Raw genomic sequence first — 14061 nt, 5'->3', positions numbered from 1 at the left:
CTACTGTATATATATTCTACTACTGTTCCTCCCCATAGAAGACAAACCTGCTGCCACTCCATCCCCCACAGAGCAGTTTGGCCCAAGCATTTATCCATTTATCAAGGCAGATCATCAAACAGTCCATCTTTTATTTTTAATCTGGCTGTCAGAAGAAAAGAAAACTGTGTGGTCTGTTCTTGCAGGACTCCCATCTCTGTTAGTCAGCCAAAACGGGATGTGAAAGAAGCCATCAGCCTCAGTTCCCAAATCCTCGGCGTGAGAGAGTTTTCAGCCTCTGTCTGTAATCATCATAGTCGGATTGTGGCTCTATAAGCACAACAGTGTAGAGCTTTGACATTGCCATTAAGCTACTCAGTCTCCTGAGATCCTCCAGGATGAGTTCATTCCTTCCAAGTGGTGGAGAAACTGAGGAGAAGTTGCTTAAAGGTGTATCTCGCTGTCATAGTAATGTCAACTGTTTCCACAAGGTGTCACAAGACTACAAGGATCAAACAAACCGAGCCTGATCGGTAGGTATACAGCATCATTGTACGTAACACTTCACTTTGGGTATAATCTACAAAGTGATTTCACCAGTGTTGTAATCAAGTGACTCACACAGTCCAAGAGGTTTTGATTGCTGTTACTTAAGTGTAAAGTTGTATCCAAATGCAGTGATGCTGGACCCAAAGCTAATGAACAAATATATACTGCTGTACTATCGCTGTATTAAGTTGCTGACAACTGTTGAAGGTGCCATCTTCCCTTAATAATCAGTATCATCTGTCTTAAAGCCTTATCCATATGTACTTGCCAAATTCTATATCAGCTTGTAATATCACGTTAACAAATCCCTTGTATTTTCTGTTACAGGAACATCCTTTTCTGCCCTGAATTTCAACCAGCCCCCTATGAAGACAGGCTGAGGGAGCTGGGATCGTTCAGCCTGGAGAAAATAAGGCTGTGGGGTGACCTCATTGCAGCCTTTCAGTGTTTAAAAGGGGGTTACAAACAGGAGGGGAATCAACTTTTAACTTGGGCAGACAGTGATAGGACAAGGGGGAATGGTTTTAAGCTCAATGAGGGAAGGCTGAGATTAGATTTGAGGGGGAAGTTCTTTACTATGAGAGTGGTGAGGTGCTGGAACAGGCTGCCCAGAGAGACTTTGGATGCCCCATCTCTGGAGGTGTTCAAGGCCAGGTTGGATGGGACCTTGGGAACCTGGACTAGTATTAGATGTGGAGGTTTGTGGCCCTGCCTGTGGCAGAGGGGCCAGAAAATTGATGATCCTTGGGGTCACTTCCAACACAAACCGCTCTGGAGGGCACAGGCAGACCATACCCACAGCCATTCCCCATCCACCTGCCCAGCCCTGCACCACCTTCATCTCAACACAGAGCGTAGGTGCTACGTATGTGGGGAATGCATTCACAAAGTCACCGCCACCATCATTAGTTCATAGTTTACTTATGCTCTCCACACCCAGCACGCCTACAAGTGCCAGGATACCAGACAGCACTCCATGCTATTGGACTGCAGCAGCATTAATGAGGCGTTTAGCAACCTGTAATTACACTCATGACTCTGTAGCCGCTGGCCTCTACTTGGATTATATTTAGGAAGCGCCTATTTGCCATTATAAACGACTTTCCGGCGTTCAAGCGGGACGAGACCCGCGCGGAGGGGCTGTGAGGAATCACCATCCCGCCTCGCCGCCGAGGCCTCCCGCAGTCCCGGAGCGGGCAACGGACGAGCGCGGCGCTCCGCGGGGCTCGTAGTCCTCCCTCCGCTCGGTCAGCGCTCGGCCTCACGGGAGCTGTAGTCCCTTCGCCTCCTCTCGCCGGCGGAGCTCGGGGTCCCTCTGTCGGCCGCTGACTACAGCTCCCAGGGGGCCGTGCTGCTGCGGCGGCCGCCCATTTCTCGCCGGGATGAGGGGTGAAAGGCCGGGGCCGCGCCGGGGGGGCAAAATGGCGGCCAGGTTGAGCGGCGGGGAGAACCGGCTGGTGTCACTGCCTCTGTCGCGCATCCGAGTCATCATGAAGAGCTCGCCGGAGGTCTCCAGCATCAACCAGGACGCGCTTTTCCTCACCGCTAAAGCCACGGTAGCGTCTCCCGCCTTCCCTCCCCTCTCGGCCGAGCGCGCTCTGGGTTGCGCCTCTTCCCTCAGCGCCACAGCATCCAGCGCCCTGTATATACGTGCAGTTAAATGTCTGTGGCTTTGATTGGGAGCTAAACTGCCGTTTGTATATCCGAATCAGTATTATTTTGCTTTACGTTTTAGGAGCTTTTCGTTCAGTATTTGGCGTCGTACTCCTACAAACACGGCAGAGGCAAGGAGAAGAACGCCCTCACCTACAGCGACCTGTCTCACACCGCAGAGGAGTGCGAAACCTTTCAGTTCCTTGCAGGTATCTGTACAGCAGTGGTAACCCTGCGTGTAGTTTTGAAGATGGAGTTATTATTTCGTTGAGTTGTTTTGTGAGGGCACCGTTCACCTGCTGGTTGTTTTTCTCCAACTATAAATACGGGGGAAAAAAAACCCAACCCAACCATATAGCTAAAGGCTTAATGGCAGGGCTGGAAATGGTCAGGCTGAACAGTTGCCCTGAAAAGCTCAGCAGTGCTCCCCTTTGTTCAGCATGCTAACATCTTCTTAGTCAGCATGCTAAACCCAAGTTCAGGGTGGTAAGACACTGGAACAGGTTGCTCTGTGAGGTTGTGGATGCTCCATCCCTGGAAGCATTGAAGGCCAGGCTGAATGGGGCTGTGAGCAACCTGGTCTAGAGGGAGGTGTCCCTGCATATAGCAGGGGGGTGGAACTCAATGATCTTAAAGGTCTCCTGCAACCCAAAGCATTCTGTGATTCATTTAACATCTTAGTGTTTCCAAGCTGTTCTTTGTTACTGCCTGCAAAAACTTATGGCCGTGTAAATAAAAAGGAACAAACTCCTCAGGATTCACACGCATGTTTAAGTGGCATCACAGAAGGTCTTGTTCACCAGGTGGATGTCAATCTGCTGCACTTTAGCCACTCTTCCACTCCTGCTTCTGCACTCCCCTCTGCTAGGTGCCCTTATATATCTGTGTAAAAAGATGTGGAGTTGTTGGAGCAGGTCCAGAGGAGGGCCACAAAGATGATCAAAGGGCTGGAGCGCCTCTCTTGTGAAGAAAGGTTCTTTAGTTAAGGGAAGAGAAGGCTCCAGAGGGACCTCATTGCAGCCTTCCAGCACGAGTGGAGCTTAGAAGCAGGAGGAAGACTGACTTTTTACGTGGTCTCATTGCGATAGAACAAGGGGGTTTAAAACTAAAAGAGGGGAGATTTAAATGGGATATTAGGAGCATTTTTAATTATTATTTTTTCATTTTTACTGAGTGGAAGGTGAGGCAGAGCAGCAAGCTGCCCAGAGAAGCTGGGGATGCCCCCTCCATGGAGGGGTTCAAGGCCAGGTTGGGTGGAGCCCTGGGCAGCCTGGTCTGGTGGGTGGCAGCCCTGCCCATGGCAGGAGGTTGGAACTAGATAGGCTTTTAAGGTCTCTTCCAACCCAAGCTATTCTGTGATTCAAATTGAACTCATAAGCTACATCACTGAAAACACTTATTTGTGGACAGGGATTTCTCCGATGTTGCAAAATTATACCGGGGTAATTAGTGCTCAGTGTATTGCCGTAAGCATTTCTAACATGCCAACAACATTTAAAAGCTTTCAGCTTGTAAAACAAGACCTAAAAAAGATGCGACAAGTTACGTGGCTCAAAAAGCATTTAAATCTGCAAATCCTATTTCCTAAAAGTGATGCATCCTATTGGTTCATCTCTCTTTTTTTAATGCACGTATTTACATCCGTATGCACATGTGCATACACATCCTTCTCTTGTTGGAATTTATTGGTAATGTTTCACCCTGAAAGGGCATGGACATAGGATAGAGTCTGAGAATGAGATATTTGTTGCCTGGTTTTCTCAGGGCTCCTTGTTTTGCCTTGTCTCAGGGCCATCATTACTGCCCTGAATGGGCGTCTTACCTGAACACAGAAATCAGGTTTGTCTAGGACACAAGTAAGGCAGCTGTCCTATTGAATCTCCCAAAGGCTGTTGAGTAATTGAGCATTCCATTTAACATCAAACAAATAACGTTGCTTGTAGTTAAAAAAGAAAAAAGGAATTGCATCCACTTCCACTTGCGATACATCCGTACGCCAGGCTGACTCCATTGGTTATTAACTGAAATGTGTTAGTTGGTTTTGTTTAGTGCTGCTCAGTCCCTTCCAACCTGTGTGAATCTGTGATCCTGTATGAATGCAGCATTATGAAAGAGGCAATGTAAGTACTTATACTGACTAAAAGAAGCCATTCTCCCTTCCAGATATCTTGCCAAAGAAAATCCTTGCTAGCAAATACCTAAAAATGCTTGAAAAAGAGAAGCGAGGTGGAGAACTGGGGAAATGTGATGAAGAGGACGATGATGAAGAGGATGATGAAGAAGCTGTGGATGAAGCTGTTGGATCTTAAGGCTAAGTGGAAAGCGACTTCGTAGTTGATCCATTTTTTTTTGTTGCATAAAGGATGTTATTTTTGTGACTGGGAATCCAGATGCTGGATATATTTATACACTGAGCCATCTGCTTTTGCTTTAAGAAGTTTAAAAACTGAACTGCGTACTTCCTGAAGAATGGAATTCTTCCCTCAGAAACGTGGTGGCAAGAGAAGCACTAATGTAAAGCTGACAGCAGAACTTGCTCAGATGAATGAGAATGACTTCTTCAGACAATCGTTTTCCAAACGTACAATTCCTTACAGGCAGCTCTCAGTCCAAAAGCTCTTTCACTCTTTAAAGGGAGCTCTTTCCCATCTTGTGTTTCTCAGGTGAGGGGAGGGGTTTTACACAGGATCTGCTACCCCTGGGCCTCTTCTGCTTGGGGAGCCAGGAAGTGATCCAACCCTTCCCCAGTATTCCGGAACAGTGGCAGGGCATTAGCAGCGGACCAAGCCCGATTTGAATAAGTGTTCTGTTTTGGTTTTGATTTAGCTTTAAAAAAAAAAAAGAATAATAATAATAAAGCTCTTGCTGTAATGCAGCCTAAACCGGCACATCCGCACAGAAGCTGAGTAGAAGACGAGAGCCATTCCAACAGCAAATGTGTTTCAGCGGCTGTGGTGATAAGAAGTAGACGTGGTGGGTAACAGCATCGGTGTGTACGAGATCCTTCCTCTGTAGTCAGCTCTGTACGCCCGTGGTGCTCTAACAAAACACGCTGAGTGAAGTCTGTTAAACGTGGATTGTTGAGAGCGAGCAGCCCTTCACCAGCAAGTGACAGAGCTGCACAGCTGGGGTTTGTTTGTTTGTTTTTTTACTGTAAAAAGAACTGTCCTGTGTACAACTTTATATGCGACTTTTTACAATAAATATTTTTAGGAAAAAGTGACAGAAGTGCAGAAACCTCCTGCAGTTTCTCTTCGGCTTCAGCTTACCATAGAACAAAACTGCGCTGCATCAGGAGCGCTGCAGCGAGCGCTATGGGATGTTTTACCCCTCGAGAGACTCCCGTGTGGGTACACAGAACTGTGCTGTTGTTGAAGGGGTTGAGGTTTGGGGGGCTTTTAATAATTAAAGTGCACAGAGAGCTGTGGGGAAACTGAGAGTTGAGCACTGCATGTTTGGGGTGGGTGAGGTTGCCCACAGTGAGGTATAAAAATGATGGACGCCTTTCTTCTCAGCACTTGGTACATCTAATATTTGGCAGCTCTGGGGGAACAAAAGAAGCCTTTTTCACCATAGAAGAAAGTTGTAAGCCTGTAGCATCAACAGGGTATGGGGCAGCAAGGTAAAATGGGGAGGGCTCAAAAACTGCTGTCCACCACTGGTTATGTTGAAGAGTCACAGAAGATCAGCATAACTGTGGAGCAGTCACCTCTTGGTTAAGTTGCTGCTGCATCACCTGACCCACAGTGACCAAAGACTCTGAAATCCAAACCAGCCCCCAGCAAAGATGTCATTGTGTCAGGCACACATATCTAGAAGGGCTGATCAGCTTTAGGGTAAATGTGCCTGTATTTACTGTTCAGCTACTGTTTAGAGTGATATTTTCCATCATCAGCTCTTTGGGGCTCAGCCCGTTGTCCATCATGCCTCTCTCATAAGCCAGTCATGGTGCCATGCAGGGGTTCTAAGGGATGGTATCAGTCACTTGCCCAGATCGTGAGCCTGGAGAGGAGGCTCAGCACAGTCAGCCACCACCTCCAGGTTAAAAACCAGCTCTGTGATCATGCAGCCAGCGGCACAGCAGGAGCGGTGGTACTTCGGGACTGAAGGAAAACAGAATTCAGTGGGGACATGTTAGATGGTGGCCAGTTGCATGAGGATCTCTTCTGTGAGACCTGAAGCAGGAAATTCTGCCACAGAAGTTAAGAGGCTCCTCGAGTGCTTGCTCAGTACCGGAGTATTTTGCTGCTGAAGGCTATTAGCCACGTACCTGAGCTACGGTCACAAATAGGCAGAGGTGTCCCTGGCCACAAGCGTTCCACACTGCATCGTCCTGAAAGCCATCCTCAGTTATAGCTGATGGGAACGTGGCCTTGCTGCCTCAGACCTGCAGCCCAAGCCTGATGTGGTCCAAACTTCTTGGGAACAGCTGACACTGAATCACGGCCTTGTAGTGTACCCAGTGTTTGTTCCACTGCAACATGCAGCAAAACTGAAGCACTTCTGCAACCAGGACTTGGGTCGATGCAGTCTCTTTCAGCTTCCACAGAAGGAACACACTCCTCCATGAGGGCAGTACACTGCTGTAGGTGCTACAGGGCCTGCAGAGCCCATCTATCACTATCAAGGTATGAGGAAGGTCACAGTAACATGGCTGAAGCTCAAGACGAGGAGCCGCGCTAAGCAGGCTTTCATTAGGAGACGCTTTGCTTTTCTTCTTGTTTTTCCAGGAATTGGTTTTGAACGTTTGCCGTTGAATATTTCTGCCTGGCAGGGAAGGCAGCTGCAGGGCAGGAAGCTGGCAGCACTTCTCAGGGTATCACGGCCTCTTTGAAGCGTTCAGAGATTTTGGACAGCAGAACACAGCCAGGGGATGGAAGCTTTCCAGAATGAGCACTATTATACCCATATTTGTTTTCCTTCCTGCAATACTAGCATGCAAGACCCTCCCCAGCACACCCAGGCTGCTCAAAGGCAAGGAAGCTCCCATCTTCCTCAGCTTGCAAGAATGCCAGAAGGACTGTGGTTACCAAGGATAAATCACTGCATTTCATCCCTCTTAGAAGTTTTCTTGTGGGCTGATGAACAAGCTCTGGCAATTAGCAAGGGCAGAAGAACTTGAACGCTCTTGTGGATTAACTGAACCTTGATGGGGACTTCACAGCTGCCACAGTTTGCTACAACCAACTGCAGCCTCACATCTGCCCAAGCCTGTTGCCATCCCCTACGAGCCTCACTTGACGCAGAGCAAGCTTGCATCCGCTTCAAAGCAGCATTTCAAAACTAAGGGATACACAGAGTTCTGCCTGAAACGGGAGGGACAGCTGTGAGTATTTCCTACCATTGAATAAAATGAGTCCGGTCCGCAGGGCTGGGCTCCATTGGAACTCAGCAGACTTCTGCTATTCCCCGACTTGATAATAATTCAATGTAAACACAAAGAACGTACTTCATTTAAGACCTGGGTGCTATAAGTATGATGTCAGAACAGTACAAGCGGCAGGACTCCAGGAGTAGTGGTGTCCAAAGCAGCAACCTTCCATACATCACTTCAGGATGACTCACGAGGCACTGAGTTAACAGCAGTCCGTAATGAACGCTTCTGGACATCAACACAAGCAGAGCAGTGCGGATGGAAAGACGTTCTGCTCCTGCAGAACACACACATTCATCTCACAAAATAGGGGGTTGCAATTTGAAAAGGCAAAATGTGGTGTAGTATGAGGATCTCTGCTCTGGTACAGTCTTGAATCTGCCACTGGGACTTGGAACCACTTCTGAGCTACAGATGGAAGCCATCGATGGCTCTGGACTAAGTTCAATAAAAAGACATCAAACGATGTAGTAAAGATGAGAAAAATTTATTTTATTGACATACTATGAGGCAAAACAAAATCGACACCATACAAAATAACTTTATAAAATATCATTCACATCATTATTCTGTCAGGAATTACAGCATTCTGAGCTTGTTACGAGTCTTAATGTTTTGAGGTGAGAAACACTATGCTAAATCTTTAGTATTAGTTGTATATATACAGTAAGAAACCAAAACAGAAACTGTTAGGTTTTTCATGAGTTTATTGCAAAAGTAGTGCAAACTATTTTACCTTGCAAGCTGTAAAACAAACTTGGAAAAGGACCCACCTAAGCTTAAGAACACGACAATAAATGCTCAACTTCGCAGCCTCTGAAGCTTCCTTCAGCAGCTCTCAACAAAAGTTCCCCACCTCCGCATGTTTTTAGGTTTTCACTGACTTGGAAACAAAGCAGCAGAAGATGCACCCACACCAGCAAGTGGCCTCAGGGCGCGGGGCACACCGCGGGGAGCAGCTCTCCACAAAGCCACTTCAGAACATGGACCAACAGGGTGAGCTTGGCCTGCTGGGCTTCCCTCCTTCATCAGCTGCATTCGAAAGAGTCCAGACAGAGGCACAACAAACTCGCCACTCAGAACATCTATTGTCTGTTTTAGGAACGTGGTATCCTTTTCCTGAAGCCTACGTAAAGCAATGTCCTCGTGGTCCCCCCTCCCCGTTGCATACGCAATGCAGGGCAAACCCCCGTCCCGAGCTTCTGCATGCAACCAAGGCAGGACGCGACATCCTACGAGCGGAACAGAAAACGCTACTGGGGTCCCCCAAAGCAAACAGGTAGCTGGTCGTCTACTACAAAAACAAAAGCAAACAAATGCTACATGAAAAATGTTAAAGGAACAAAATGCAGCATATTCAGGCTCTTTTTTATTTTTTCTTGAGGTACCTATATAAATATTACCTTCTGCCCAAAGTACTATCTGTTCTGTTAAAAAACTAACGTCCTTACCGCGAGCCAATTGTAGGGCATACATTATTACTGAGAAAGTGCAACCATGCTGATAATTTATATGCAGCATATTAAAGGATGATTAGGCTGTAGAAAATATAGCTTAAGTATAGACCTGATGGAGCAGTTTTATATTATAAAAAACATTTAACAGAGGCATTTTCCTTTTTGTTCGAGTCTCTCTGCAGCAGAAAGCCTTAGGAAACGCTTGGAAGTCCTGCCACCACGGAATGTCAGCACTTGTACAATCCCATACATCGTTTTCCTTTACTATCTGAACTAGATACAGTTGTACAGAAGAGATCCCTCCCCCCTATATTAGGTATTGGTAAAAAGTTGATCGATTTATTTTTTCCCCAACTTCAAGAAAAGATAGTATTTATCACTACTTAAGTTTTCCAAAAAGGAATTCTTTTTATTTATTTTTTGTTTGTTTTTAAATGTTAAAAAAAAAAAAAAAGGTTCCCATAGTAGAAAAACTTACACAGAGTTGTAAACTGTTCCATAGAAAACTGTGGAAAAGTTGATGACGTTTTATTCCCTTACCCATATACCCTTCCATCTTATGCACACGCACATACGTGCATACGGATGGATGGATGCACAGAGGTGCAGCTCTATGGGGTAGGGATTACATACGTCCCAAAACGAGTTCTCTGTTGGCTATTTCTTTTGGCCCAGCTCTGCTGTCACTGTACGCCTGGATCTGATGCTCCAACAAATAACATCTGCTGAAACCACTTGGCTGCTTTCTTAAACTGAAACTCTGTGGTTAAAATTCATTGGCTGTTCTTAATCAAGGACACGACCTTTGATTGTTATGCACTGGGAAACAAGCAAACAAAAAAACAACCCCAAACACAAAGGCACGAAGGACACGACTCAAATACAACACTGTCATCTGCGAAGAAGAAACCCAAAGGGTTGGGTTGTGGAGGACGGCCTCTGCCCAGGGCGGCCATCATACGTGATTTGGTCGCTGTTTGCCAATCTCATCTGAGACTATTTGAGTAAATAGCACCCAACTGTTTACATGAGGTAGATCCAGACGGATAAAGAAAGCTGGGTCCCCGCTGCTCAGTTTGCCCCCGGTTCAAATGGTTTAAGGATCAGACGTCGGGTGCAGGAAGGGGGAGCGATGGCACTATGAAGCAAGCACGCACCTTGAGAAGAGTTCTGCCAACACCAAGTAAGCGTTAAGTCATCCTCCTCCTCAAGGCAAACATCTCCTAGCAGGGGGAGGGGGCACAACACATCCAACACATAAAGCTGGGAACTGAGAATTGGGGCAGGCTGCCAGAGCACCTCATCAGCTTCTGCGGGGCCACAGTGACAGCCACTGCCTACAGAGGTCGGTCACAGTATAGAGATCTACAGGTTTCCCTTCCCATCTCAGAGAACACGTGATGTATTTTTCTTCACTAGTTCAGCTTTACAGGAACATCCTACTCTCATTAAACAGTATTTTTTGCATACTCTGAGAAAATCTGACAGATTTATCTTTGTTTTAAGGCTTAAAGAGGCATCACCGCGCAGCATCATGCAAACTCTGCTACGTCATCAAGATCCATACGATGCATTTCGACTCTCCGCACCCACACAGAGCCTCGGCAGTTCTGAGTAGCACAGAGCAACACCTCAGCTCTGCAACAAGCCCTACAACTCCACTGATGCATTTAGAAGCCAGGTGAGGGTTTGCCTACACCTGTTTTTTTGTATGACAAGCTCCAGTCTTACCCAGCCAGCACCACAGCACTGACACGCCGCAAGCACACGACTTTAATACGGGTGCAACGCAGTCAACACACACTTTGTACCACTTGAAACTACTTAACACCTCTTGCTTTCAAAAAATAGTAAAATGGCTACAAAAACATTTTTGTTTCCGGGGAATGCAATACAATACAACGTTCATGAATTAATCATTGGTTCTTCTTCCTTTTTCTAAAAAAATAAAAAGAAATTAAACATATTAAAAGATTTGAACCTCAGCAGATGTTCACTAGGTCTGCAAAGTTCCAAATTAAAGGAAAAAGCATTTAACGCATCCTGATCTCCGTCTCATCCTCCCGTCATCGGTTTAACCACTTTGCTGCACAGAAACGCGGCCAAAAGATGAAGCGTTGCTTTCCCAGACAGTCTACAAGTAATTACTCCTCAAGTCCATCTTCTACCATGAGCAAATTCATACATTATCTCACCCTTCCCTCCATACAACAAAAAAAACCCACGAACTATTTCTGCTGCTGAACAGTAGGTAATAAAGAATGGCCACATACAACAATCTTCATTTAATGTAGAGACATTCTGGGGATTAAACAGTGAGAGGTAATTTAAGATCAATTAAAGATTCAAGTCAGGCAGGCAATTGGAGACACGGTATTTAAGATAAAATAACAGCGCTGTCGCTTGTAAATGAGATGAGAAATTTAAGGTTCATCCTTACATGTCTAATGTGAAAATGAGGAACAAAAGAACCAGGGTCAGTATTACCTCCACCTTCAGAGCACGGAAACAGCGGGTTCTGACCATCTCCAGCTGATACAGGATTAATATTAGTGAAATCTGGACACGCACTGCTCTGCCTGCTGTGTCCATACCTGATGGGCCCACACAGCCCACACCACAGCTGCTCTGAGTCGTGTGCATGGCAAGCACAACCACACAGCTTTAATACCCTGATAAGAATGAAGCTTCCTGTCTGTGTATGTGGGAACAAGAAAAGCTGATAAAGGAAGAACAGAATCCACATCACACGCGTTTGTTCTGATGAGAAAGCTAACCAAGGAAATACAAACTGGGCAGAAATGCCTCAACTCATTTTTCAGGGTCCTAAATGATTAAATTTATGTTTTAGGGTCAATTCACAAATTTACTCCGAGGTTAAGTCATATCTGTAACTGCTGCTGAGATAGCAACTATTCCAGCTGGTATTTCACAGCACATCCAAAAGGATGGGGGAGGCAATCTGTGCATGCAAAGTCGTATTTACAAACAAATACACCCTTTAACAATGTCTTGTGACACCAACTGGAGGCTCTTCAGAAGGATGGGTAGGCTGGCTGGCTGGAGAGCTGCCACAGGTAGTTTAAGACTCATCAGTTGAGGCAGTACAGGGACAAACTAAACAGTTATTCTTCTGAAGATGATTAGAAAGGAAGAAGGGAGCAGCAGCCATTCACATTTCTAGCGCTGCCAAGTGCAAAGCTCCAAGACCAGCTCCCACCAACCTCTCACCTGTAAGTAAATTCAGCACGTGTCCCTGTCCTCACTCCAACCAAATCCTAAACCCTCTGCAATACCAAGGCTGAAAGCAGAGCCCAGCTTTCAGGGGCCCACCCACCAACACTGCCCTTTTGGGGTAGGGGCTGTGCGTAGTGTTTCCCCTTGCCTTATTTCCACAGCCAGCACACTGCGCCCAACCAGGCAGCGTTTCTGTCAGCAGAGCGGTTAATTACAATACAAGGAAGCTTGTTTGGCTGCATTGTAAACACGGGGACGTATTAACGCAGTTTTCTACAGTTTCTATTCAGGTTATTGAAAGCACCTTTAGTTGGCGTGCGCTTACTATAGGACTGAGTGAGGCCGAGGCTTTGCACCAAACTGACACAAGACAAAAAATATGCTTGTTGGGGTTTTTTCCCCTCCATTTTAAAGTTTATCAAACGTCTGAGCAGGGAATGAAGAATTCTCAACCTTACAGTCTCACATCAACCTATCCAAAAAGTGTTAAAAAAATACTCCAATATATAGAGAGATATTTTACCTCTGATTCAAAATATATTTTCAAGCACCTTCATGTCATTTGCAATGAAAACATGACGATATTTCTCAGCCAACAGCTAAAGAACGAAAACATTTCTCATCTGGAATCAACAGTATACCAACTCAGCAAGAGAACGGGCAGAAGGTAAAGGGACTGCATGAAAGCAGGAGTGCAGGATGAGATCTGCCCTGCTAGCTGTGAGACTGCAACAAGTCCGTGCCATGGCTACACATCAGGAAGACGTCCAAGATCACAGTATGGCACCAGCAGCTCTCCAGCAAGGAACAAAGCAGTAAGAATACAGTTGATCTGGGAGCATTTTGGCTGCTGTAGTAGTAGGTTCACTTTACATCCGCAGAGGAACACAGGAGGTAGCCTTGAACTGCATCTGCTTGCTAAGAGTTCTATAAAAACACCTTTTGTAGTGATTTGGCCAAGCCATTACATTCATAATTAGCACTTCAGGCAATGAAACAACACAGGAAAAAGCATCTTTGGAGGGACGCACCCTTCCAGTCACTAACCCACTGGGTACAAAACTTGCTGCTCTGCATCCCAGCATAGTAACTTCCATCCCAGTTCCCTATTATTCTACTAATTCTGCTGCAGAGATTGGTTCTTCTCAACACAAGGCAGGAATCAAATGCTGAAAGATGCCAGAAAACACATGAGAACAAAACTGTGCCCTTGGATTCATACCAGAATTCAAACCAAGTGTAACACTGAAAACCAAAGCTCGTATCTCCATACTGTAAAATACGGCAGCATTCCTACAATGGAAGTACAAGGCCTGGGATCCACAGCATTTCAGGATCTGCTACACAGAGCACTATTTACAGTATTCTTAAACAGCTACAGCAGATGCCAAAAGAAGTTTTACAGTAAAAAGGGAGTTTGGAAACAATCAGTGCAATTACCTCCTACTTAAAGTTGTCCTTAGAAAAGACTGCAAGAGTGCAACAAGAAGCCCATTGCCAAATGTAATATATCAAAGTAACAAAATGTATTGTTCTGTGTTAGAAACTGAGAGAGCACACAGGTCAGGACACACACACACACACACACAGAGTTTACTGAAGGAGAAGAGTATTAAAACAAATAAGAAAAGTTAATTTATTACACTGGTATCAAGTGTGATTAACAGAACTTTTTTACATTCTTTTCTATGTGAAATATATCTGTGCCACCAGAAATGCTGCCAAGAGGCAGCAGGGCCCCCATCCACACCTGCTCTTGCAGCACAAGGAGAAGCCTCTGGTACAGAGACTCACTGGCATGAAAACGACTGG

General features: G+C 45.8%; 1 protein-coding gene across 1 annotated transcript; it reads left to right on the top strand.

The window, feature by feature from the left end:
• Nucleotides 1-1898: 1898 nt before the first annotated feature.
• Nucleotides 1899-5694, top strand: CHRAC1 (chromatin accessibility complex subunit 1). Its single transcript, XM_072329250.1, has 3 exons — nt 1899-2084; nt 2264-2390; nt 4345-5694. The coding sequence occupies exons 1-3, from the start codon at nt 1911-1913 to the stop codon at nt 4488-4490; spliced, it is 447 nt and encodes a 148-aa protein (XP_072185351.1). The 5' UTR covers nt 1899-1910; the 3' UTR covers nt 4491-5694.
• The last annotated feature ends 8367 nt before the right edge of the window (nt 5695-14061 follow it).

The sequence above is a fragment of the Excalfactoria chinensis genome, chromosome 2 (genome assembly GCF_039878825.1).
Source record: "Excalfactoria chinensis isolate bCotChi1 chromosome 2, bCotChi1.hap2, whole genome shotgun sequence".
In the NCBI taxonomy this organism is placed as follows: domain Eukaryota; kingdom Metazoa; phylum Chordata; class Aves; order Galliformes; family Phasianidae; genus Excalfactoria; species Excalfactoria chinensis.
Note: the sequence above shows the minus strand (reverse complement) of the source record. Positions and strands in the feature narration are given on the sequence as shown.

What these genes read in the sequence shown, in the direction of transcription:
- CHRAC1 (XM_072329250.1), top strand. Translation starts at nt 1,911, where the DNA reads ATGAGGGGTGAAAGGCCGGGGCCGCGCCGGGGGGGCAAAATGGCGGCC. An exon ending in TCCTCACCGCTAAAGCCACG is followed by an intron (nt 2,085 to 2,263) that starts GTAGCGTCTCCC and finishes TTTACGTTTTAG; the next exon opens with GAGCTTTTCGTTCAGTATTT. An exon ending in AACCTTTCAGTTCCTTGCAG is followed by an intron (nt 2,391 to 4,344) that starts GTATCTGTACAG and finishes TCTCCCTTCCAG; the next exon opens with ATATCTTGCCAAAGAAAATC.